This window comes from Oncorhynchus masou, chromosome 13 (assembly GCF_036934945.1).
Source record: "Oncorhynchus masou masou isolate Uvic2021 chromosome 13, UVic_Omas_1.1, whole genome shotgun sequence".
Taxonomy (NCBI): Eukaryota; Metazoa; Chordata; class Actinopteri; order Salmoniformes; family Salmonidae; genus Oncorhynchus; species Oncorhynchus masou.
This window is the reverse complement of record NC_088224.1, coordinates 73,899,498-73,925,539: the sequence shown is the minus strand read 5'-3', so window position 1 is coordinate 73,925,539 and position 26,042 is coordinate 73,899,498. Positions and strand designations below refer to the sequence as shown.

General features: G+C 44.3%; 1 protein-coding gene across 2 annotated transcripts in view; it reads left to right on the top strand.

Moving 5' to 3' along the window:
- The window catches only part of LOC135553042 (serine/threonine-protein kinase ULK2-like), a 48,163-nt gene extending 23,920 nt beyond the window's left edge, over positions 1-24,243 (top strand). Inside the window, exons 5-26 of one of the 2 annotated variants that reach the window (XM_064985104.1) lie at positions 4,396-4,432; positions 5,941-6,114; positions 6,530-6,603; positions 6,733-6,834; positions 8,267-8,325; positions 8,437-8,519; positions 8,635-8,685; positions 8,828-8,916; positions 9,313-9,481; positions 9,773-9,827; positions 14,534-14,680; positions 16,883-17,031; positions 17,153-17,236; positions 18,229-18,476; positions 18,593-18,774; positions 18,860-18,969; positions 19,322-19,465; positions 19,929-20,143; positions 20,239-20,417; positions 20,644-20,762; positions 20,929-21,222; positions 21,644-24,243. In XM_064985104.1, coding sequence (XP_064841176.1) covers positions 4,396-4,432; positions 5,941-6,114; positions 6,530-6,603; positions 6,733-6,834; positions 8,267-8,325; positions 8,437-8,519; positions 8,635-8,685; positions 8,828-8,916; positions 9,313-9,481; positions 9,773-9,827; positions 14,534-14,680; positions 16,883-17,031; positions 17,153-17,236; positions 18,229-18,476; positions 18,593-18,774; positions 18,860-18,969; positions 19,322-19,465; positions 19,929-20,143; positions 20,239-20,417; positions 20,644-20,762; positions 20,929-21,222; positions 21,644-21,708 — 2,829 coding nt within the window. In that variant the 3' untranslated portion in view covers positions 21,709-24,243. The remainder of the gene's footprint in view (positions 1-4,395; positions 4,433-5,940; positions 6,115-6,529; positions 6,604-6,732; positions 6,835-8,266; positions 8,326-8,436; positions 8,520-8,634; positions 8,686-8,827; positions 8,917-9,312; positions 9,482-9,772; positions 9,828-14,533; positions 14,681-16,882; positions 17,032-17,152; positions 17,237-18,228; positions 18,477-18,592; positions 18,775-18,859; positions 18,970-19,321; positions 19,466-19,928; positions 20,144-20,238; positions 20,418-20,643; positions 20,763-20,928; positions 21,223-21,643) is intronic. The other variant, XM_064985105.1, reaches the window with a different exon arrangement.
- The last annotated feature ends 1,799 nt before the right edge of the window (positions 24,244-26,042 follow it).

Sequence of the window (26,042 nt, the reverse complement as noted above, 5' to 3'; positions counted from 1 at the left end):
GGATCAAAAAAACAAAAACAATTTTGGGATGAGGTAGTTGGGTGGGATGGGCCATGTACAGCAATGATCGGTAAGCTGCTCTGACAGCTGATGCTTAAAGTTAGCGAGGGAGATGTGTCTCCAGCTTCAGATTTTTGCAATTCGTCCCAGTCACTGGTAGCAGAGAACTGTAAGGAAAGGTGGCCAAATGAGGAGTTGGCTTTGGGGGTGACCAGTGAAATATACCTGCTGGAGCGTGTGCTACGGGTGGGTGCTGCTATGGTGACCAGTGAGCTGAGATAAGGCGGGGCTTTACCTAGCAAAGACTTATAGATGACCTGGAGCCAGTGGGTTTGGCGATGAATATGAAGCGAGGGCCAGCCAACGAGAGCATACAGGTCGCAGTGGTGGGTAGTATATGGGGCTTTGGTGACAAAACGGATGGCACTGTGATAGACTACATCCAATTTGCTGAGTAGAGTGTTGGAGGCTATTTTGTTAATCACCGAAGTTAAGGGTCGGTAGGATAGTCCATTTTACGAGGGTATGTTTGGCAGCATGAGTGAAGGATGCTTTGTTACAAAATTGGAAGCCGATTCTAGATTAAATTTTGGATTGGAGATGCTTAATTTGAGTCTGGAAGGAGAGTTTAGTCTAACCTACATATACCTAGGTTTTGATGTCCAAATTACAGGTCGACCGATTAATTGGAATGGCCGATTTTTAATTAGGGCCTATTTCAAGTTTTCATAACAATTGGAAATCGGTATTTTTTTAACACCGATTTGGCCGATTTTATAAAAAGTATTATTTACTTTTTTTTTACACCTTTTTATTTAATTTTTATTTAACTAGGCAAGTCAGTTTGGGGGCAGGGGGCGAACAACAGATTTTTTTTTATCAGATTCAATCTTGCAACCTTACAGTTAACTTGTCCAACGCTCTAACCACCTGCCTCTCATTGCACTCCACAAGGAGCCTGCCTGTTAAACGAATGCAGTAAGCCACGGTGAGTTTCTAGCTAGCATTAAACTTATCTTCTAAACAACAAATCAATCATAATCACTAGTTAACTACACATGGTTGATGATATTACTATATAATATAATCGATGCGGTGCGTATTCGCGAAAAAGGACTGTCGTTGCTCCAACGTGTACCTAACCATAAACATCAATGCCTTTCTTAAAATCAATACACAGAAGTATATATTTTTAAACCTGCATATTTAGCTAAAAGAAATCCAGGTTAGCAGGCAATATTAACCAGTTGAAATTGTGTCACTTCTCTTGCTTTCATTGCACGCAGAGTCAGGGTATATGCAACAGTTTGGCCTGCCTAATTTGCCAGAATTTTACGTAATTATGACATAACATTGAAGGTTGTGCAATGTAACAGGAATATTTAGACTTATGGATGCCACCCATTAGATAAAATACGGAACGGTTCCATATTTCACTGAAAGAATAAATGTCTTGTTTTTGAGATGATAGTTTCCAGATTCGACCATATTAATGACCTAAGGCTCGTATTTCTGTGTGTTATTATGTTATAATTAAGTCTACGATTGTATAGAGCAGTCTGACTGAGCGATGGTAGGCACCAGCAGGCTCGTAAGCATTCATTCAAACAGCACTTTCGTGCGTTTTGCCAGCAGCTCTTTGCTGTGCTTCAAGTATTGTGCTGTTTATGACTTCAAGCCCATCAACTCCCGAGATTAGACTGGTGTAAACGATGTGAAATGACTAGCTAGTTAGCGTGGTGCGCGCTAATAGCGTTTCAAACGTCACTCGCTCTGAGACTTGAAGTAGCTTTTCCCCTTGCTCTGCATGGTTAATGCTGCTTCGAGGGTGGCTTTTGTCGATGTGTTCCTGGTTCGAGCCCAGGTAGGGGCGAGGAGAGGGACGGAAGCTATACTGTTACACTGGCAATACTAAAGTGCCTATAAGAACATCCAATAGTCAAAGGTATATGAAATACAAATGGTATAGAGAGATAGTCCTATAATAACTACAACCTAAAACTTCTTACCTGGGAATATTGACGACTCATGTTAAAAGGAACCACCAGCTTTTATATGTTCTCATTTTCTGAGCAAGGAACTTAAACGTTAGCTTTCTTACATGGCACATATTGCACTTTTACTTTCTTCTCCAACACTTTGTTTTTGCATTATTTAAACCAAATTGAACATGTTTCATTATTTATTTGAGGCTAAATTGATTTTATTGATGTATTATATTAAGTTAAATAAGTGTTCATTCAGTATTGTTGTAATTGTCATTATTACAAATACATTTTAAAAATCGTCCGATTAATCGGTATCTGCTTTTTTTGATCCTCCAATAATCGGTATCGGCTTTGAAACATCATAATCGGTCGACCTCTAGTACACATTCTAAGTCAGAACCAACCAGAGTACTGATGCTAGACGAGGGTGCGGGCAGCGATCGGTTGAAGAGCATGCATTTAGTTTTACTTGCATTTAAGAGCAGTTGGAGGCCACGGAAGAGAGTTGCATGGCATTGAAGCTCGTCTTGAGGTTTGTCAACACAGTGTCCACAGAAGGGCCAGAAGTATACAGAATGGTGTCGTCTGTGTAGAGGTGGATCAGAGACTCACCAGCAGCATGAGCGACATCATTGATGTATTCAGAGAAAAGAGTCGGCCTGAGAATTGAACCATGTGGCACCTCCATAGACTTCCAGAGGTACGGACAACAGGCCCTCCGATTTGACACACTGAACTCTTATCTGAGAAGTAGTTGCTGAACCAGGCGAGGCAGTCATTTGAGAAACCCAGGCTGTTGAGTCCGCCAATAAGAATGTGGTGATTGACAGAGTCAAAAGCCTTGGTCAGGTCGATGAATGAATACGGCTGCATAGTATTGTCTTTTTATCGATGGAGGTTATGGTATCGTTTAGAACCTTGAGCGTAGCTGAGGTGCAGCCATGATCAGCTCGGAAACCAGAATGCATAGCGGAGATGGTACGGTGGGATTCGAAATGGTCGATGATCTGTTTGTTAACTTGGCTTTCAAAGACTTTAGAAAGTAAGGGCAGGATGGATATAGGTCTGTAACAGTTTGGGTCTAGAGTGTCTTACCCTTTGAAGAGGGGGATGACCGCGGCAACTTTCCAGTCTTTAGGGATCTTGGACGATACAAAAGAGAGGTTGTAACAGGCTAGTAATAAGGGTTGCAACAATTGCGGTGGATAATTTTAAAAAGAGAGGGTCCAGATTGTCTAGCCCGGCTGATTTGTAGGGGTCCAGATTTTGAAGCTCTTTCAGAAGAACATCAGCTATCAGGATTTGGGTAGAGAAATGGGGAGGCTTGGGCACGTTGCAGTGGGGGGTGCAGAGCTGTTGACAGGGGTAGGGGTAGCCAGGTGGGAAGCATGGCAAGCCGTAGAAAAATACTTATTGAAATTCTCAATTATCGTATATTTATCGGTGGTGACTGTTTCCTAGCCTCAGTGCAGTGGGCAGCTGGGAGGAGGTGCTCTTTTTCTCCATGGACAGTGTCCCAGAACATTTTGTAGTTTGTGCTATTTCTGTTTGTGTATATTGGTTCTTAACTTCCCTAAAAAGTTGCAAATTGCTGGAACTGTTCGATGCTAATGCAGTATGCCACAGGATGTTTTTGTGCTGTTCAAGGGCAGTCAGTTCTGGAGTGAACCAAGGACTATAGTTGTTCTACATTGTTTGAATAGGGCATGCTTGTTTAAGATGGTGAGGAAAGCACTTTTCACTGACGGAGTGAGGTCAATATCCTTCCAGGATACTCTGCAGGCTATCTCTGCAGTAGGTTGCAACTTCCACCCCCTTTGGCAGTTCTATCTTGGTGGAAAATGTTGTAGTTGGGGATGGAAATGTCTGAATTTTTGGTGGCCTTCCTAAGCCAGGATTCAGACATGACTAGGACATCAGGGTTGGCGGAGTGTGCTAAAGCAGTGAATAAAACAAACTTAGGGAGGAGGCTTCTAATGTTAACATGCATGAAACCAAGGCTTTTACTGTTACGGTTAAACTAACTAAACTGGAAAATGGTGGACAGACGGGGTAGATGCTAGCATAAATTAGCCTACCCTTAGCTCCCCTCTGTTTCTCTACTTTTCTCTCCCCTGCTCCCTTGCACATTTTCTCTAACTCTCCCATTCTTTTTCTTGGACTACTCTCCCTCACACTCTGTCCTTCCTGCTCTCTGTGTTGACTAATGCCAGGATTAACAGAGATTGTCCGTACTGATAACAGCACAGCCATTCATCAGATTTTAATTGATGAGACCCTTCGTTATCTGGGCTTTGTGGTTGCACACATACACACACACACACACACAGCTTGATACTGCTAATCTGTGTTGTTCTTACACAGCCTGCTAATAGAATGGTTTTGTTTGTCTTGTTCCTCCCCACAGTACTGCAACGGTGGCGATCTGGCTGACTATCTGCAAGGTAAGCATCACACTAATCTCAACAGACACTGAGTATTATTCATCAAAACAGAATAACTAGCGGTGGAGAGGAGTGTGGGTACTTTTGTGTACGTCTCTATCTGCCGTCTGTCTGTGTGTGTGTTGTGTGTTCCCAATGCAAGGGAATGTTGTGTGTAGGAGCCAACACAGTGATATGACACAATGGGTTCCTTCTTTAGCACCAAGGTCAGCATAGCTGAGTCTCAAAGGTCACTCCTCTCTCATAATGCTTCCCAAGAAAGCACCAAGCACTGAACGTCTTAATAGGATGCTGCTTGTGGAGGTCTGCATGGTATATCGTTGATTTTATTGGCTCTCACATCACCTCAAGGCACGGTACAGTGTCTGTACCTCTCTCTACTAGCACGCACTGTCACACTCTCCCCCTTTCTGTTGCGGTCTCTATTTCTCTCTCTCGCTCTCCCTTTATAAACCCTCATTGTATAATTGTCGCACAACCATGTTATTTGATTAATTACACAACTTTGCTGCGTTTAGAAGAAGTTGTCACTGTTGTACTTTAGAGAGTGTTGTTAAAGCCCTGATTTAATGTGTGTAAGCATGGTTAGATTGACACAAGATCCATTGTGATCATAATGGTTTGGTTTACTCTTTAGAGACCCAGGAATCCTCTAAGCTAGCAGCTCACTGGATTAGCTAATGTCATTGTTTCACTGCAACCAGTACATGCAGGACCAGACACACTCCACTTGCCCGACCTCTTATGCTAACTACAGTAATCTTCACTGTTAATACTTTTATTACTTAGGCTGCTAATGTTCAAACAATTACTACTCTAATTGGTTGTGCTTTTGCATAGAAGATGTAGACTACTTGCAGAATAAGCCATTTGTACGTGTTGCTTTCTCTTGGATTCTGTGTGCAGTTGTGGTGACGGAGCTCTGTAGTTTTAATGCATTTCTCTCATTGATATAGGTGCATCGAAATCACTTAAATGTAAGCTGAGGCAATCTGTAATTAATGCAATACATTAGGGAGATGGAGGTATTGAGTGTGTATAACTGCTGGCAAATGTTTGGTATGGGTCCCATGTGGCTCAGTTGGTTGAGCATGGTGCTTGCAATGCCAGAGTTGTGGGTTTCGTTTCCCACAGGGGGAACGTATGAAAATGGATGTACTCACTACTGTAAGTTGCTCTGGATAAGAATGTCTGTTAAATGACTAAAATCTCAATCTGAACGTGTAATGATTAATGTTTCACTCACACCAGTCTGTGAAATAGTTGTAAAAGGTTGTCTCTATGGCCTCAAGACTAGTGCATAGTGGGTGGATAATGTCCTTTATAGAGTTTCCGTGCATTATGGCTATTGTAGTTTTGTATGAATAAAATCTGCTGATAGCCAGTGTGGGTGTAGTAGTCTTCTACCACTACATCCCTGGTCATCATACATTATGTGCCAATACATTTCTACTGTGTAATGAAGGATTGTGGGTAAGTGGTTTTTCCCTCCTCTCTGCTCTCCCTAGCCAAGGGGACACTGAGAGAAGACACTCTGAGGGTGTTCCTCCAGCAGATATCAGCAGCAATGAGGATCCTCAACAGTAAAGGCATCATCCACCGAGACCTGAAACCACAGAACATCCTGCTGTCTTACACCAGCCGCAAGAGATCCAGCATCAACGGCATCCGCATCAAAATAGGTGACTGACCAACCCAGCCCCTCAAACACAACACACACTCAGTTAAAACTAAGCTAAAACTTCAAAAAGACAACTATCCCTTTAATTCTTCATAATGTTTCTATGATATAAATACTGTGTATATATAGAGATGGCCTATCCATGAACTGATAGCCATCATATGATTTGTCTTATTGTCTCACAAGTGTCATATATCACGATGCACCACAATGACAGCTAGCTAAGGTCATGATTAGTTGTTTTGAACCCTACAGCTATATTTAGTTTGCACAGTGCTATTCCCTCAAGGTGTGGTGACTCTCTTGTGTGTTGTGTTCCCAATTTCCTAGCGTCTGAGAGGCCTGGTAATGGGAGTCATGACACTCCGACAATAGTAGCTATTAATAACACAGACTGACGGCCTTCTCTCTTTCAGCTGACTTTGGCTTCGCACGATACCTCCAGAGCAACATGATGGCCGCCACGCTGTGTGGCTCCCCCATGTACATGGTAGGTGTGCCTGTGTGTTTAGATTTTGTGTGTGTAAGGGTGTCATGTCTGCAGTCTCTTGTTCTCCTGCAACCTGCAGCTGGAACGGTCCTTTCAGAGCATGACCTCTAACCTCTGTCCTCTAACCAGGCCCCAGAAGTGATCATGTCTCAGAACTATGACTCCAAGGCAGACCTGTGGAGCATTGGAACTGTCGTCTACCAGTGTCTCGTAGGGAAGCCCCCTTTCCAGGTAGGATGGAGAGCGAGAGAGCAGCATTAAACTGTGTGAAATATCAAATAAAATTGTATTTGTCACATGTGCGGAATACAACAGGTATTTCTTTACAGAGAAATCCTTACTTGCAAGCCCTTAACCAACAATGCAGTTTTTAGAAAATATCACCCCCCCCCCCCCCCCAAAAAAAAAAGTAAGAGATAAGAATAACAAATAATTAAAGAGCAGCAGTAAATAACAATAGCAGTGCTATATACAGGGGGTACCACTACAGAGTCAATGTGCGGGGGCTCCGGTGTCGAGGTTATTGAGGTAATATGTACATGTAGGTAGAGTTATTAAAGTTACTATGCATAGATAATAAGAGTAGTAGCAGTGTAGAAGGGATGGGTAGCCATTAGCTGTTCAGGAGTCTTATGGCTTGGGGGTAGAAGCTGTTTAGAATCTTCTTGGACCTAGACTTGGCGCTTCGGTACCGCTTGCCGTGCAGTAGCAGAGAGAACAGTCTATGACTAGGGTTGCTGGAGTCTTTGACAATTGTTAGGGCCTTCCTCTGACACCGCCTGGTATAGAGATCGTGGATAGCAGGAAGCTTGGCTCTGGTGATGTACTGGGCCGTACGCACTACCCTCTGTAGTGCCTTGAGGCCGAGCAGTTGCCATACCAGGCAATGATGCAACCCTTCAGGATGCTCTCGATGGTGCAGCTGTAAAACCTTTTGAGGATCTTATGACCCATGCCAAATCTTTTCAGTCTGCTGAGGGGGAATAGGTTTTGTTGTGCTCTCTTCACGACTGTCTTGGTGTGCTTGAACCATGTTAATTTGTTGGTGATGTGGACTCAACTCTCGACCCGCTCCGCTACAGCCCCGTTGAAGTTAATGGGAGGGTGCTCTGTCCTCCTTTTCCTGTAGTCCACAATCATCTCCTTTGTCTTGGTCACTTTGAGGGAGAGGTTGTTGTCCTTGCACCACACGGTCAGGTCTCTGACCTTCTCCCCATAGGCTGTCTCATCGTTGTTGGTGATCACGTCTACCACTGGTGTTAGAGTCGTGCCTGGCCGTGTAGTCGTGAGTGAACAGGGTGTACAGGAGGAGACTGAGCACGCACCCCTGAGGGGCCCCCATGTTGAGGATCAGAGTGGCGGCTGTGTTGTTACTTACCCTTACTACCTGGGGGCAGCCCATCAGGAAGTCCAGAATCCAGTTGCCAAGGGATGCGTTTAGTCCCAGGTTCTTTAGCTTCGTGATAAGCTTTGAGGGCATTCTCACATAGGTGTTCCTTTTGTCCAGGTGTGAAAGGGCAGTGTGGAGTGCAATAGAGATTGCATCATCTGTGGATCTGTGTCCACAGATTAAATATGAAGTATGTCACCCATGATGTGTGTTTATAGAAGTAGTATACAAACCCCATGTCACTCTGTTCTCTCTCTGTCTGTCTGTCTTTAGGCCAACAGTCCTCAGGACCTGAGGATGTTCTATGAGAAGAACAAGTCGCTGCTACCCATGTAGGTCAACAGATGATAGGATTTAGAAATGATTTAACTATCTGATCGAGGCCTTTTGGGCTGAAAATCATGTTTTTACCTAGAATGTGTGTCTGTTCCTCTATTACTTAGCATCCCGAGGGAGACGTCTCCTTCCCTTTGCAACCTGTTGCTAGGCCTGCTGCAGAGGAACCAGAAGGACAGGATGGACTTCGGTCAGTTCTGACATCACGTCCCTTCTAGAAAATAAATGATTTAATACTTAATGTTTGTTATCTATAAATTGTACATTACTTCTCTAAGATTCACACTTCTGTCTTGTTGTTTCAGATGCGTTTTTCAGTCATCCTTTCTTAGATCCAGTGTCTGCCATCAAAAAATGTGAGTAGATTGATGAGAACTTCCTTTGCCAATAACGAGGAAATACCTGTTGTGGTGTCAGAGCTGTATTGTGAGGTGGCATTGATGTTGAGAGCACTTAGGTCTTGTGTGAAAACGTGTATTTGTATGTTATTTTCTCCAGCATGTCCTGTTCCAGTACCCAACTGCCCCAGCGCTGTGACCGACATCACATGTGGTAGCTCACCCTCTGTTCGCTACAACTCCCCTGCCGTAAGTTCATCCTGATTGCCTAGACACCTCATAGTTGCATTCCACACCCAGTGGGTTTATCCGTACCTCAAGGCATAGCACCACACCTCAGTACTCAGCGCTTAACAATCTAGACTTTGTACAGTAGCTCAGTGGGAAAATGGACAAACTGAGTTTCCCAGGGATGTACTCTTTCTCTCTGTCCACTGTGATTGCATTATTCTGGCAGTCTACATAGCCCAGTCTGACACTAATTGAATTGTACAGCCCAAGCCCGCTCTCTCAATTTCTTTCTCTTGCCCTATCCTCCTAACACACACACACACACACACACACACACACACACACACACACACCCACCAACATAAACACACCTTTTGCTCACTACAACACACATATACTCCTTCCCGTCTTCAGTCTCTCCCAGACATGCAGACCTTACCTGAGGACTGTCTGTCGTCGCCCCCCCTGGGCCCTCCAAACTACCTGCAGCTGTCTAAGGAGTCTGGGGGAAGCACCAGCAGCAAGAACTCCTCAAGCGACACGGACGACTTTGTCCTGGTGCCACACCTCTCCACAGAGTCTTGTGAGTCTGCAGGAACACACACATGCAGACATGCACACACACACTGGACACTTGCTACTCCTTATTACACTAATTAGGCCTACTGACAACACTACATGTACATTGTGCACCCGTGTACACTCTTAGACTAAGCACCTGCTATAAAACGCACACTGAACATCTACTCACACTTGACACACACAGTTGACCAAATAGAAACACATTTTGAGTGGCAGTATGGGTAGTAGGTTCATTCACTTATGTGCCATGGTTTATACTCTTGTCTGGTTGGCTCACTTCCCTCTTCCTCAGATGACCAGCCAATGGGAGCAGTGGGGCATCGGCCGTCTGGAGAGTGGTGTGGAGGGTGAGTGTAACGTCATCAACTTTAGCTCTTAGCATAGATTCAGCCAGTGTGTGTGTGCGTATTTATGTACAGTACCAGTCAAAAGTTTTGACCCACCTTTTCATTCAAGGTCTTTTCTTTATTTTGACTATTTTCTACATTGTCGAATTATAGTGAAGACATCAAAACTATGATATAACGCATATGGAATCATGTAGTAACCAAAAGTATTAAACTAATCAAAATATATTTTATATTTGAGAATCTTCAATGTCACCACCCTTTGCCTTGATGACAGCTTTGCACACTCTTGGCATTCTCTTAACCAGCTTCGCCTGGAATGCTTTTCCAACAGTCTTGAAGGAGTTCCCACATATGCTGAGCACTTGTTGGCTGCTTTTCCTTCACTCGGCGGTCCAACTCATCCCAAACCATCACAATTGGGTTGAGGTCAGGTGATTGTGGAGTCCAGGTCATCTGATGCAGCACTCCATCACTCTCCTTCTTGGTCAAATAGACCTTACACAGTCTGGAGGTGTGTTGGGTCATTGTCCTGTTGAAAAAGAAATGATAGTCCCATTAAGCGGAAACCGGATGGAATGGCGTATCGCTGCAGAATGCTGTGGTAGCCATGCTGGTTAAGTGTGCCTTGAAGTATGCCTTGAATTGTAAATAAATCACTGACAGTGTCACCAGCAAAGCACTATCAGACCTCCTCCATGCTTCACGGTGGGAACCACACATGCGGGAATCATCTGTTCACCTACAGTACTCTGCATCTCACAAAGACACTTCGGTTGGAACCAAAAATCTCAAATTTGGACCAACGGACAGATTTCCACCAGTTTCATGTCTTTTGCTCGTGTTTGTTGGGCCAAGCAAGTCTTCTTCTTTTTTTCTTCTTTTGGTTTCTTTGCAGCAATTCGACCTTGAAGTCCTGTTTCGCACAGTCTCCTCTGAACAGATGTTGAGATGTGTCTGTTAGTGAACTCTGTGAAGCATTTATTTGGGCTGCAGTTTCTGAGGCCGGTAACTCAAATGAACGTATTCGCTGCAGAAGAGGTAACTCTGGGTCTTCCTTTCCTGTGGCAGTCCTCATAAGAGCCAGTTTCATCATAGTGCTTGATGTTTTTTGCATCTGCACTTGAAGAAATATTCAAAGTTCTTGAAATGTTCTGTATTGACTGACCTTCATGTCTTAAAGTAATGATGAACTGTCGTTTCTCTTTACTTATTTGAGCTTTTCTTGCCATAATATGGACTCGGTCTTTTACCAAATAGGGCTGTCTTCTGTATACCCACCCCTACCTTGTCACAACACAATTGATTGGCCCTAATGCATTATGAAGGAAAGAAATTCCACAAATGTCTTTTAACAAGACACCTCTGTTAATTGAAATGCATTCCAGGTGACTACCTCATTAAGCTGGTTGAGAGAATGCCAAGTGTTTGCAAAGGTGTAATCAAGGCAAAATGTGTCTACTTTGAAAAATATCAAATATATTTTGATTCGTTGAGCAGTTGTTTGGTTACTACATGATGCCGTATGTGTTATTTCATAGTTTTGATGTCTTCACTATTATTCTACAATGTAGAAAATAGTAAAAATAAAGATCAACCCTTGAATGAGTAGGTGTGTCCAAACTTTTGACTGGTACTGTGTGTGTGTGTGTGGGTGGGTGGGTGGGTGTGTGGGTGTAAGAAGTGTTCTATTGTCTGATTTGGGCCGGCCACCATTTCAGAAAGGAACATACAGCATGTCCCTGCACCTCCTCTGGTTATCCTTGGAGCACAATATCTGGATGACCTGACCTAGTTTCTCTGTTGACTCCCCTGGGCTTGACTGTGTTGCACCATGCTCATTGGAAATCTATCATGTTTTCACTGTTGACTTGTTGCGTCATGGAAATGTAACTTAAGCTCAGAAAGGATTAATAAACAGTCTGTTTGACCTGTGTCCCTAAACTGGGATATTTCAGGAAATGGGCAAGTTTTTTTTTTTTTTTTTTTTAATGTATTTGTGCAATTCGATGTATCGCATGTTAACAGATCTAACAATGATTGTCACAAAACATAATAAATATGTGTGGTGGATGTTGACAAGGACCAAGATTAGAAATAGACTGAGTAGCTGATGGAGATATGAGCCAGTCTGTATGCTGGTATTTCAGCCCCAGATATCAGGTTTGTGTGTGTGCAGTGACATGTGTCCGTCAGCTGTGAACGGGCTCTGCATGAGTAAGTGCATTCTGTCTACTCCACATGGACATTTCAATGTATAACTCTACTGGTGTCATCTCTGTCAGTCTGCAGAGCAGCTGTGTTTTGTTAATTTTATACCCCTTAGTCATAAACTACATGATATTGGTGTCTGAGAGCAATATATTCACGTCAAAATCGATTTGATTTGTGCTTATATTGTGTAGATGTCTCAGATAAATGGCTACTGTGTGTCCTAAACAACTCAGACTAGGCAGGTATGTGGTATAAGAATAGAGCTCTTACACACAGGAAATAGCTGTGGGCAAATGTCACGGCACCTCAAATGACTGTCTCATACACACAGAGCAGAGACACAAACACCACTCCTCCCCAAAGTCACTTCCTCCTCTCCTGTGACCCCACACTATCTCTCTCTGTAAATAACCTGCAGCATGAGAAGGCTCTCCACCCTCATCTATCACTCTTTTTCTTTTCGCTCCCCCTGTTCCTCTCCTTGTTTCTCTCTTTGTAAATAGCCTCCAGTAATACTGTTTTCTAATGCTCTGTTTCTCTCTCCCTGTCTTGTATCCACACTCATATGGTCTATTCCTTGCTTGTTTCCCCCTGTCACTCTCTCCTCAATCATAAAGCTGCTTTCCTCCTTTCTCACCATCTATCTATATTCATCTTTGGGGTGATAGTTTCTCTCTTCCCCCTCTTTTCCCTATCACCCTGACGCTTAAAGAGATCCTCCAAAGTTAAGAATAGAAATTTGTACAATATGTTACGAATTTGTAAGTACTTAAGATCCTGGACTGCGTCTTTAATTCTCTCTCTTCCTGTCCCTTTCCGCCATGCCTCCCCTCTCTTCATTCTCTTTCCCTTGTTCCCTGGTTGTGCTTCCGGGTGGTTAACACTCAGCCTGTCCTTCTGTGACCTGTCTTTCTGCTGTGAGGTGAGGAGCTAGTCTGTATGAGTGCCAATAGAGTCATTCTCTATTCCTGGAGGATCCCACCCCTCAGTCGGCTCACATCACCTCAGCTCCCCTTACCTCCCACAGTCACTTGTTTTTCCCCTGTGCTCTGTCTGTCCTTAATCGATCCCTGGGCCAGGGAATGCAAGGGGGGGGAAGTGCAGAGAGACAGAGCCACTACTAAGGATGAATATGGAGAAAAGAAGGGAGGAAGGGAGATAAGGAGAAAGAAAGAGAGCAGCTGCCCAAAATGAATGAGGAGAGGGCAACGAGCAGAGACAAAGAAAATAGTATTTAGAGAGACAGAGGGAGTGCACACAGAGGAGAGGGAAAAGACAGTGCTGTGTTTCCATTCCCCTCTGGGTAGATGCAGTAAAGACAAACAGATTCCCTCTCTCCTCTCAAAGAAGATGGTCATGACTGACCTACAAACTGCCTATTGTTAGGGAGAGCATCGTGTGTAGCTCCAGTGTCCCCATGAGCTTCGTTTGTTAGAACACATCAGCTTTTAACAACCTGTTCTGGGGAGAAATGAATGTGTTAAACTGAATGACTGCATGGGTAATACAGTGCACTGAGGTTATAGAATAAACCATGGATATGCCACTTTCTTAAATGCCACTTTGATGAACCTTTATGGCCCTTTTTTACTTTTGGTTGGACCTAGAAATGTCTTACCAAAAGCTTTGTCAATGTGTGTTGTGTTAAAATGTGTTTCTTTGCTTCTCGGAGTGGAAAGCAGACAAAGAAAACCCTCTCTGTGTGTTGCTGCTGTACAGGACAGATGGATGGTCGTGTGCCTCACGTGTATCCCTCGGTCTATTCCCTTTCTCTGGTCTACACCCTCCCCCGCTAACCATCTTATTACATAATGCTGCTACTGTTACATCTGCCCTGTTCTATAACATTTATATTCCTCCTCCCCTTCCTCTCTTTTTCCCCTTTTCATTCTAAACCCAAGTCAACCCCCTATGTTTGACCCGTGTATGACTTTAGCTCAGGGAACATTTTGGACCAATGGAATAACAAAGGCATGTAAATGAGGCCGGCTTTCTTTCCTCCTGTCCCTCTGTCTGATAGAAAGGAGGTGGGTTTAGCACGTGCTATTGGCTGAGCTCTCAAACCACATTCTCTTCCATAACTCCTCCTCTTAGCACTGACTGCTCCCCACTGATTGGGCAGACGTGTGTGTGTGTGTGTGTGTGTGTGTGTGTGTGTGTGTGTGTGTGTGTGTGTGTGTGTGTGTGTGTGCGCGCGCATGTGTGCAATGGCCCTGCCCCCTCTGGGTTGGGCCAGCCCTCTTCTTGCAGGACTGAAGTTTAGTTCCTCCCCCAGCCTCAGTTGAAAATGCCATATGTGTAAAAAAATAAATAATAGCCTAGCTAGAAACCTAGTCAGTCTTCATGTTCTATTTATACAAATGCTGTCTCAGAAGGACTGAAGTATTTTTTTAAACATTAATTTCTATGGGTGCCATCATTCCTGAACAGATGGTGCAGAACTAGCAGACAGACTGGCTAATGTTCCTGCTCTCCCCCCTTCACCACTCCAGGCAGCCGCAGACCACCGGACAGACCCCCATGGTGTCCCCCCGGGCAGAGACTACCCCCATCCCTGTGCCCACCCAGGTGCGGAACTACCAGCGCATCAAACAGAACCTCTCCAACAGCCCCACCACCACGCTCTATGGCTCACACAGGTAAGAGACTGGGGAGGTGCCACTTTCCTGGGGGGTTCCCTGAAGTACACCTGAGACTAGTCTATCTTGTTGTTTGATCTCTGATGACTAACCTTTGGGTTTGGAAAATTCCTCTTCAACTCTGTCAGTTATTGCATCAGGCAATTAAGTTTCATCAGTTCAGTCAGTGGATATTGCTTGTGTGTTGTATTGTGGTGGAGGGAAGTGCTTTTTTTTTTTTATATATACTATACTTGCCTAGTTAAATAAAAGGTATTTTCTATATATATAAAAAAATATATTATTCAGTTTCATGTATGTATGTATGTATGTATGTATGTATGTATGTATGTATGTATGTATGTATGTATGTATGTATGTATGTATGTATGTATGTATGTATGTATGTATGTATGTATGTATGTATGTATGTATGTATGTATGTATGTATGTATGTATGTATGTATGTATGTATGTATGTATGTATGTATGTATGTATGTATGTTAAACTGAAAATACCTTTTATTTAACTAGGCAAGTTAGTTAAGGACAAATTCTTATTTTCAATGAGGGCCTAGGAACAGGGGTTAACTGCCTGTTCAGGGGCAGGATGACAGATTTGTACCTTGTCAGCTCGGGATTTGAACTTGCAACCTTTCGGTTACTAGTCCAACGCTCTTAACCACTAGGCTACCCTGCCGCCTCTAGGTATATATAGAAAGGGAGGGAATACGAAAAGGTTTCGAATCTCCTTTCGAGGCAAATTAGTTTTATTGTTGTGCTTCTATTGACTGTTGTGAGAGGAGATAAGAACATTGCCACAGGGATTAGTATAAAGTTCCTGTGGTGTTTTTCCATTGAGACTTACCCCCACACCAGTGGGCAGCCAGGGTTTTATGTTAATGTGAGCTTGAGTGTTATTGTGTTTCCATCAGGAGTGTGACACTAGAGGTGGTGAGAAGAATCAAGACTGTTGCTTTGCAAGAATGTGTTAATGTTCAGTGTTATGTAAATGCTGAAAAGTACCCAGTACCTTGGCTCCAAGTTAGAGCAGGCCCGCCGGGAGCCATGTCCCAGTGAGACATGGGTACCGGCCCACATAGATGGAAACAGAAAAGTCTGAGCCTTTTGGGTAAGCTACTGGGGTAAATCCTCAATGTACATGCGGCACTGGAGTAGCCTAGCTCCACAGTGAACCCTCAACTCTACACCCCCTACTTACCCTCACCACAGGGCCCCAAAGCCTGGGCAGCGGGTACTGGGTAGCCAGCCTCTCCAACTGCTGGCCCTTGTCCACCAAGGAGGATTAAGCTCTCTGTCACAGACCGACTACCCTGTCCCTTGACCGTGTCTGGGCTAGTTAACAAGTTAGCGCTAACAAGAAGAGATGAATGCAGACAGCTAGCACAGCAGACTAGCAGAAAGACAGTGTGCAGACAGCTAGCACAGCAGACTAGCAGAAAGACAGTGTGCAGACAGCTAGCACAGCAGACTAGCAGAAAGACAGTGTGCAGACAGCTAGCACAGCAGACTAGCAGAAAGACAGTGTGCAGACAGCTAGCACAGCAGACTAGCAGAAAGACAGTGTGCAGACAGCTAGCACAGCAGACTAGCAGAAAGACAGTGTGCAGACATCTCAGGGGAAGACTGGCTTCTATATGTGCCCGGCTGCTGCCTACGCTTTCTCTGTTCGCCATCTTTTTTTTAAACTCCATGCATCTCAAGAGAGGAAGTGCAGGAGAAAGAGTGGAAGAGTACTCGCTATCAGTACAACAGTTTTCGCGAGGATAGGCGAACAGCTGTGTTTTGAAGTCCTGTGCTTTCAGCGTGACAGGGTTGTCTTGGCAGCAAACTGTCGGTCGCTGAATAACTCAGGAAGTTTAAATTAGAACCAAGTGAAAAAGGCAACCGTTAGACACTGAGCTGAGGGAATGGAATCTAGCTAAGCTCATTGCCAAAAGGTTTATTAAATGTTAATGTTTTCAGGTGTTTCAGAAAGGTTATTCAAGTGTTATTTCATGATAAACATGAAGGATAGTAGTTGGAAACTAGAGCTTCGCTGTAAGCTGAAAATAAGGGTATTCATGAACTGTTAGACAAGTAATGAAGCTTGGTGGTGTTGGTTCTGGTGGACTAACAATGAATGTGTAACATTTTTGGTATGTATGTTCTGTATATTTGTGATATCTAAACCTCCATTGTGTGTGCTTGTGGTCTATGCAGGTCTGGTACAGTGAGGCGGTCCAACACCAGTCCCATGGGTTTCCCTAAGGTTGGCTCTGGGTCCCCCAGCTCTGCAGACTGCAGCCCTCAGATGACAGGCAGACGTCTCTCTATAGGCAGCTCCCGCCCATACTCCCCCTCACCTCTGGGTAAGAACATGCCCCAACATGACCCCGTCTCTTATCATTCAACACTCCTGGCATAATAATTATTTTCACATTGAAACTTTCTCATTGAAACTGCATTAATATGTCTGTGTTTCTCTTTAAGTGGGCACCATCCCAGAGCAGCTGGGTCACTGTTGCTGTGGACACCCTCAGGGCCACGAGTCCCGCAGCCGCAGCTCCTCAGGAGGTGAGTTCAGTAGACCGGCAGACAGACAGACACAGACAGAACAAGGCTGGGTTTACCAAAAGCATCATGGCACTAAAATCATCTTAATTCCACTGAAACTAAATATGATCTTAGTAATATTATGCTCTGGGGAAACACAGCCCAGGATGACTTTTTAAGGAGACAAAGCCAGCTACAGAAGTGTTTACATGTTCTTCCCTCTCTCCCCTCCTCCCCGAGGCGGATGTTTATGCCATGAGTCAGGTTATTTTTTTGAGTAACAGGTGTTCCATTAACGCTCTGGGAGGGAGGTTGTGTGTATGGGAGTTCCACCCATCCACACAGTTTTCACAAGTACGTCACTATCTGAGTCAAGAGGCCAGTATCCAGTGACATAGGTGGGACTTACCTTGAGCAAACCAGTGCAGATACAGTTAGTACTTAGTCTCCTTTTAGAAAACTTGATGAACTACTAAAGAAAAAAACAGAATTTTCAGGGGTCTTTTTGAACTTCTCAGCAGCAATCCTGTGAATGAACAAGACGCTCATAAGAACAGGAACCTAGTGGCCCTTTACTGCTGCTATTTTTGACTTGGTTTACAGTGGAAAATACACATTTCAAGACTGGAGAGCCATCTAGTGGTGAATTTTAAATCTTCTCTAGATCATTATGTGCTAACGCCACTGACACTATACTAACACTAATGTAACTAATACTAACACTAATGTAACTAATACTAACACTAATGTAACTAACACTAATGTAACTAATACTAACACTAATGTAACTAATACTAACACTAATGTAACTAATACTAACACTAATGTAACTAATACTAACACTAATGTAACTAATACTAACACTAATGTAACTAATACTAACACTAATGTAACTAATACTAACACTAATGTAACTAATGATCGCCACTAAACCAATTATTAATGTGAAACTTAAACTTTTACATTAAGTGATAAAAAAATGACTTGTATGAATGACTGTGTGTCTCTTTTAGGTTCTCCAGTGCCGTCATCCCAGTTACTGGGTGGTCGCCTGCAGAGTGCCCCCACCCTGACTGAGGTCTACCACACCAGACAGAAACTCCACAAGCAGCTGTCAGACCCCATCCAGCCCTCCACCTGCAACTACCCCCCCAGCCACTCCCCTCACCTGGGTCGCCCTGGCAACCTGGGCACCTCCCCCCGCTCCTCTGATTGGCTGACGAAGTCACCTCTGCCCACAATCATTGGCTCCCCCACCAAGGTCGGTTGAGTTGATAACCATTTTAGCATATTTTAATCATTAACCTAATTCTGTTTCGCTACGGTGTGTCCTACTTACCACAACCAGTAACTGTTAACCTCTATGTCCCTGTTCAGCCCATCTCAGCCCCATTTAAGATACCTAAGACGCAGGCGTCCTGTAACCTGATGGCCCTGGCAGACAGTCCCACACCCACTCAGACCCTGGCGGACGCACGGGACATCTGTGCCCACCACTGTACCCCCTACCCCAGTGGACGCCAGTCTGCCCCTGAGGCCAGCAGGACCACATTTGGCAGGTAAACGGTGCACTGTTGTCTTTTTCTCTGTCTCATTCTCTCTGTGTGGGTAATATATCTCTCATCAATGTGTTTCTCTCCCCAGGTCTGTCAGTACTGGCCGTCTGTCTGAACAGCCAGTCAGAATCACTCTAGGGGGACAGCCCTACCAGGGAAGCACAGACAGCCTCAACACAGAGCGGCCCATGGATACAGGTAAATACACACACACACACACACACACACACACACACTGTCTTAGTTTCATCCTCCAAGGTATAAATAATGGTACAGATGTTTTTACCATTAATAAGAAAAGAGCTGGAGACTGAAAATTAGTTGTGAAATAAGCTAGCTAGTAAACTGACCTGGACATCAATGGTTTAGTAGATAATACTTACCCGTTGTCCCAAAGAACAACACAAATACAAACACGCACCAGTCTTTCTGCTTTATGGATTCTCGCCCTGCATGAACTGCTTGGATTGGCTGCTCTGACAGGACCTTCCTGTGTAACAGAGAGCTTGATTGGCTTAGTGTGAATGACTGCCCCTCCCTCCCTCCCTAGCACCAGCAGGACCGTTTGGGCTGGCTCAGCCTCGGGGTGGGGCGGCGAGTCCCCGGACCGTTCTCTTCACCGTGGGCTCGCCCCCCAACAGCAGCACCCCCCCTACCTGCAGCCACTTGGGCACCCGGCCGCGCACCACCTCAGGTGAGACCACTCACTGCATCAGCGGCTAACTGCTAGGCTAACCGCTTGCTAAACCCCACTTCTCAAAGCTACACCCTCCAAGCTAACCTGCTAACGCTAATTACTACGACTCCACTCAATGTTTCCTACCTGGAGTGAAGTGACTCCGTGGTGGTGGTTCCAATGCCCTGAGATACATAACTGCAATTTAGTGGGCAGTCTCCTTCCCTCTCCTTGTGCTGTTCATCTTAGTGGGTACTATCAATAATGCTCTGTCTCAGTGGGCTGAACTTTGTTCTGGAAAATGTTGTAATTTTGTTCATCTGAAATTCTCTATTCAAATTCAGCCAATCAAAGGAGCAATCAAATTATGCCAAAGTGATAGGTCTACATATTGACACACATCAACAACAAAGTTATCCTTGCGCTCTCTCTCTCTCTCTCTCTCTCTCTCTCTCTCTCTCTCTCTCTCTCTCTCTCTCAGTGGGCTCCAACAGTTCGGCAGGCTCCCTGTGCTCCACCAGTGGGCGGGTGTACGTGGGCTCTCCTCCGGGCATGGCCATCGGGGCCTCTCCCCCAGGGGGTGCAGACGCAGGTCCCAGCAGCCTACGCTATATCCCCTACGGTACCTCTCCCACCAGCCTGGACGGATTCATCACCTTTGAGGCCCCAGAGCTGCCTGAGGAAACACTCATGGAGGTGGGAGAGAGGGCCCTTTGTGTGTCTGTGTGGCATTTCTATTTGCACATGTCTTTATGTAATATCTGACCTGTATCATGTGTTTGTGACTACAGCGAGAGCACACAGACACTCTGATGCACCTACGGATGATGCTGTCCTTCACCGACTGTGTGCTGGAGATCGCAGCGGTGCGAGCAGGAGGGGCAGACCTGGGCGTATCGGCTGCCTCCCTCTACCCCCCTCAGGAGAGTGTGGTAGTGGACCAGATCAGCCAGCTCAGCAAGGAGTGGGGGTAAGGGAGAGACTAAAAATGGGGGGATGGGGTTCACAGTTTAACTGAAAGTATTCTGGTTTTAGTTTGGACCCAGACCTGTAGCATTTCATCATAGTGAGGCACAAAAACATCAGTTTCATCACAATTTAAATTATTGTTTTAAAAGACAATTATGACGTTTTTAAGAAAGAAAAGCCATGGAAGCCGTATAGGTTAGTAATGTGTGCTGTGCTACCCTCTACAGGCAGGTGGAGCAGCTGGTGCTGTACATGAAGGCCGCCCAGCTCCTAGCCTCCTCCCTCCACCTGGCCAAGGCCCAGATCAAATCAGCCAAGCTCAACCCTTCCAGCGCTGTCAAGCAGGGTAAGACAAATGTCCCCAGACCGGTACAGTGGCATTACACTATAGTATTTATAAACTGCATACGAACTTAAAACACTTAAAATATACATATATAATACTTAGATATAATTTATTTTTATTTGAGCATAACTAACTTTCTCTCCCCCTCCCTCACCCCCTTCTTCAGTGGTGAAGAGTCTGAACGAGCGTTACAAGAGCTGCATCTCCCTGTGTCGGCGGCTCACAGACAAGCTGAACCACTTCTTCTCAGACAAGCAGCGCTTTGTGGACGAGATCAACAGCGTGACCGCAGAGAAACTCATCTATAACCACGCTGTGGAAACGGTGCAGTCTGCAGCTCTGGATGAGATGTTTCAGCAGACGGAGGACATAGCCTACCGCTACAACAAGGCTGCCATGCTGCTAGATGGCCTGTCCAAGATCCTCCAGGACCCTGCAGACATCCAAAATGTGGCCAAGTGTAAGTATCCACGTGCCGTCCTTGTAGACTGAAGACCCGTCTGTTTCTGCTACGCCATTGTTATGGCCAAAGCACAAATCCATCTGACAACCAGGCTCCCCCAACAGGCTCTGTCAGAGACCAGACAAGCTTATCACATTGTAGCAGAGACTCTGGTGTAGTGGATATGAATATGGACAGTCAAGTGTGTTAACTAGAGTCTCTTGTGAAAAATCCCTTTGACCTCTTATCTTTAATCAGCACTCACAGGCTTATTTGAACCACTTGGTCCAGCTCTGAGCTTATTTCAGATGAGGCTTCAATCAGATGAGGTTTAGAGTGCACTGTGCTTCTCTGTGTGTGGCATGGTAGCCAGGTCATTGTGACAGAACAGCAGCTACAGTCACTGTGATCTGACTGTGTGTTTGTGTCTCCTCAACAGACAAGGCCAGTGTGGACCGGAGAATCTCTGCCCTCTGCTACTGCACCGTCACACTGTACGAGTAGCAGACCACACACACATATCAGGGGCAGTGTGACCTCTGTCCCCCTTCTCTGCCCAGAGGGACCACTCTCTACCCTGACAATAGAACATTGAGGACAAGCACAGAAACCCAATGTTCCCTCACGTAGCAGTCCAAGCACCTTTCCGTTTGGATCTTTTTCTGAGTTGAAGGAAACAACACGGCAGATAGTGTAACACCTTCTTTGGCATCGCAGACTGAACGATGAAGCGCGTGAGAGATGATGCACACATTCACTACCAAAGATGATGAAATGATCCTGGAACTGAGACATTCACAGGACATGAACAAGACGCAGGCATCTTCTTGCGTGCTGTCTGTCAACCGAATAGAGTGGGACGGGGACACACAAACTCTACCCAGCTTTTTGTATCCGACTTGCAGGATTTTTACATTTTGTACTAGAAGAAAGAGATGGATATAAGGACAATCTATCATGGGCCCAGAGACTTATACACCCATGAAAAATACATATTTTTAATGCAAATCACAGAGGTTATTATAATGTAAAGGTTTTTACTCTGTATTGGTATTGCTGTTGGGATTATTTATTGTTTTGGAATAGGAGGAGGCTGTTGTGATGCCTGTCTGACATTGTCTTTAGTATTGAAGTGGAAGGAAGGAGTATATGAGATTAGTCAATTTAAGGGCAGTCAGTCTAGCCAATCCTGTAACAAATACACACACTCAAACGCCAAAACACACATTTTACAACATGTACAAACAAGAACACACAGTTTTATACACAGGGAAGGAAGCCTGAAGAGCAAACAACCATGTAGAATTTGTAATTATATATATATATTTTTTATTCATTTGTTAGCTGAAGCACTTTATTATGAAAAGTGGGGTGGACACTTTGTCCTGACAGGTTAGGAAAGAGAAGTGTGAAGGCTGTTAGTTGTAGCTCAGGTTGGTTAAAGGGATGGGGGTGGGGGTTCTCTCACCCTCTTCAGCCCACAACACCACTTGCCCTGCCACAGCTCTCCCTCTCATTGCTGCGCAACCTGCTCGCACACTCTGACTGTTAAATGTTGCCGTGGAAATGGGGTGAGGGGTCGTAAGAAACGTCCAGTCTCTACACATCCCACACCACTGGTGGGCTTTTAGAATAGTATGGCAAGAAGAAGCCTGTGGGTGACAGAGACAAACTAAAATGTATGTTTTCTTTGCCCATGGAACTTTTAGTGTTGACCAGCACATGCCCCTAGGCATTTGGGGAGGGGGGGTTCCTGATCAGTTAACCAAGGGGGAACGCCCCTCTCCTGGGTGAATCAAGAGAAAACAGTCAAATTACTTGAGTAGTTTTCGCTAAATATTACAGAAACAAGCTTTTTTTATGTTCATACATGAATAACTAACTAATTTCCAAGTAAATTGATGTTTGCAAAAGTGTAAATATTTGTATGTTGTGCATGGGATTTTGTTTTCCTGAGTGAATGTGTGTGAGAGAGCACAGTGAGAGCGTTAGGGGGTCAGTGAGCAAGACGACGCCATTGGATGCCCAGCCTCTCGATCAAAGAGCACAAACATTTGTATGTACTTTTAACCACGCCTGCCACGGGTTCAAGTCAATCTATCCCCACTAGAGGTCCCTGGCACAGAGGAATGTGCCAATCACAAGGCAGCTGCTCCAAACATCTCCACACAACCTCTTCTTCTACTATGACTGTTCATATACTAAACCGGATGGGGATTCTGTGTGGAGAGATCAAATCTACTGTGTTGGAAGTAAAGAAAGGCACTGCCTAGCATCCATTCAAGTCTGCTCCGCTCTCTCCCCACGCAGCCGCTGTGCTTACAATGCAGTAATGTTAGTGAGTCTGCACACGTCAGGTATACAAAATGCCTCATAAGCCTAATTGAAAAGTGGGCAGACTCCTTTGATTTCCTATTGTACAAGTGTGAATAGTGTGTAAATGTGTAAACTTGCAACTGGTGGCCACTAGCTCTTTCTATGATGTACTGTTCCTTTTTTAGACATATCCAAGTTTCTGTGGTTTATTTAGTTTTTGCTCTTGTGCCCTCTCCCTTTGCTCGTGAGCACTCAGCACCACAAAAAGCCTTTTCTGCACACTGAATGGAGGGAGAAGTACATAAAAACAATAGTCAGAAACTGTCTGAACTTACCAAATCCATGCATCTATTTATAGCGCTGTAGATTTAGGCCACACTCCCTCACTAGCAGTAGTTTATGAAGAATGGAGTACTAACGATGGACTGTTTCAGAGACGAACCATTGGTACTGAGCACATGTTATATCCCGTAGAGTGAATGTATTCACCCTCCCAGTCATTTGCACCTCAGACTCTAGCTGAATACATACAAAGTTACCAACCCTTGTGATGGTTAAGCCCCCCTCCCCTGAACCAACCATGACAATGAAACTGAATTTCCGAACACCTATTTTTCAATGACAAATGTTGATGTGTTACTTGATGTGAGTTAAAGGGCATCTTTCTTTATGGAACTTTACAAATGCAGCCTTTGTTAATTAAAAAGAAAAGTTGGAACTACATGCATGGTCTGTATTTCATGGAAAATACTAATAATATTTGTGGGTCCCTTATTAACACTAGAAAAGCCGAGCTTCGTGGGACCCCCATTTGAGCCAATGAGCAGTCATTTTCACTCTAACATTCACTAGATGGAGCCAAATTCCTGCTTCAAAATACTGTACGTTTCAAACCATATCAATCTCATGGACCATCAGTCCATAGTTAGGGTGGTTATATACAGTGTGGTTACATTTCTCCAGCCCCATACCTTAGCTGGAGAAACTTTTTATCATCTGTCTAACAATCAAGCAATCCCCATCCCTACAGATTCTGATAGCAAAACTTTCACCACAGATAGCATAATTAGCTACACAAGGGGCTCATTCACTGAACATCGCCTAATAAATTAACAGGATTCCAAAATCACACGGTTCTCTATGGAACTATTCTAACTCTTCCAGCCACTTCACTATTCGCTGCCAAATAGAAAGTGACAGATCGGGAGGGATATTGTTTTGGGACTGTGTTACTGCCAATGTTTTCTGAGGACACAGTCAGCAAACTGTTTGTGGCAACCTTCTAATCTCACCTTCAGCTGTTTATTTTTACAGACCTGAACAAGTACAGTTAGAGGATAGATGTGGCCAGGTTCCCAAATTCTGCTGACAAGACCACTTCTGCGAAAAAAAGGTAAGCCCACAGTTGAATAAACATGTTTTCTCTCTCAACTTCAATGTTTTTCATACCTGCCTCTTCATCTGTCTGTAGGTGTGTGTGTTGGGGCCCACTCTCTGTCATCATACTGTGAAAACAATGAATGTAGCCCAGAACCCACAGGTGGACAGCGGGGAGCCCAGTATTATGCTGCAGCAGATGTTGATCATAATTTCTCCCACTTGGCCTTCCCATCCCTCTCGCTTCATCTTAAAGCTTTGTTACCACCCAGAGCAGAGCCCCTGTTTATGTCTACATCAACCATTTGTCAGTTGCTATGGATGGCCTTCATCACCACATTGAGGCTGCAGTAAATATAAAAAACTAAAAGCATGGAATCCATTAGTCTACATTATTGGGGACGTTTGCCATTGCCCAAACTAAACATGTAGCCTTTTATTACTTAGATTTCCTAAAAGCTATTTTATGATTTAGGCTAAAGGCTACATAAGTGTGAAATTCTGTTGAGCATTCCCTTAATAATAGAGGGTTTCTAGAATCTAGATAGCTTACAGTATCTATCTATTTGGGGTTTCCTATTTTCCATTTTCATCACCAGCCACATTTTCCCTAAGGTGTGCAAGTATCCAAAAAATATTCTCAATTTATTTTAGCCAAAAGGGCTATATTTCCTAAAGTAGAACCCCATCATTGTCCGAGTAAAAACAGGCATCCTATAGAGTACCACAGTATGAGTCATAATACCCATAAAACCTAGCGGTCAATCGGGGAAATGGTTCCAATCGTTTTCCCACAATTTTTTACTAGGGGATTTAAAGCACTTCAAATAAGGGCTGTGTTTCGTGTAGGCTTACCCTGCATGATGTTTTGATAACCGTGTAAATCTCTCTCTAGGACAAGGTGACATTTCTCAATACACACACACACACACTAATTAGCTGCTAATGTGGCTATTATAGAGAACTACATTTGACAAGATGATCTGGACGAGACTGTCGATTCGAGGCATAGATGATCATCTCTAGTTTAACTCTCTAATGTTAGCTAAATGGAGTAATCAATAAATTGGCTACATTTCTTTAAATGGACAATTCTGTGAACTGTCTTGTGAAAGTTTTTAATTTAAGTAATACCTGTTAGAAAA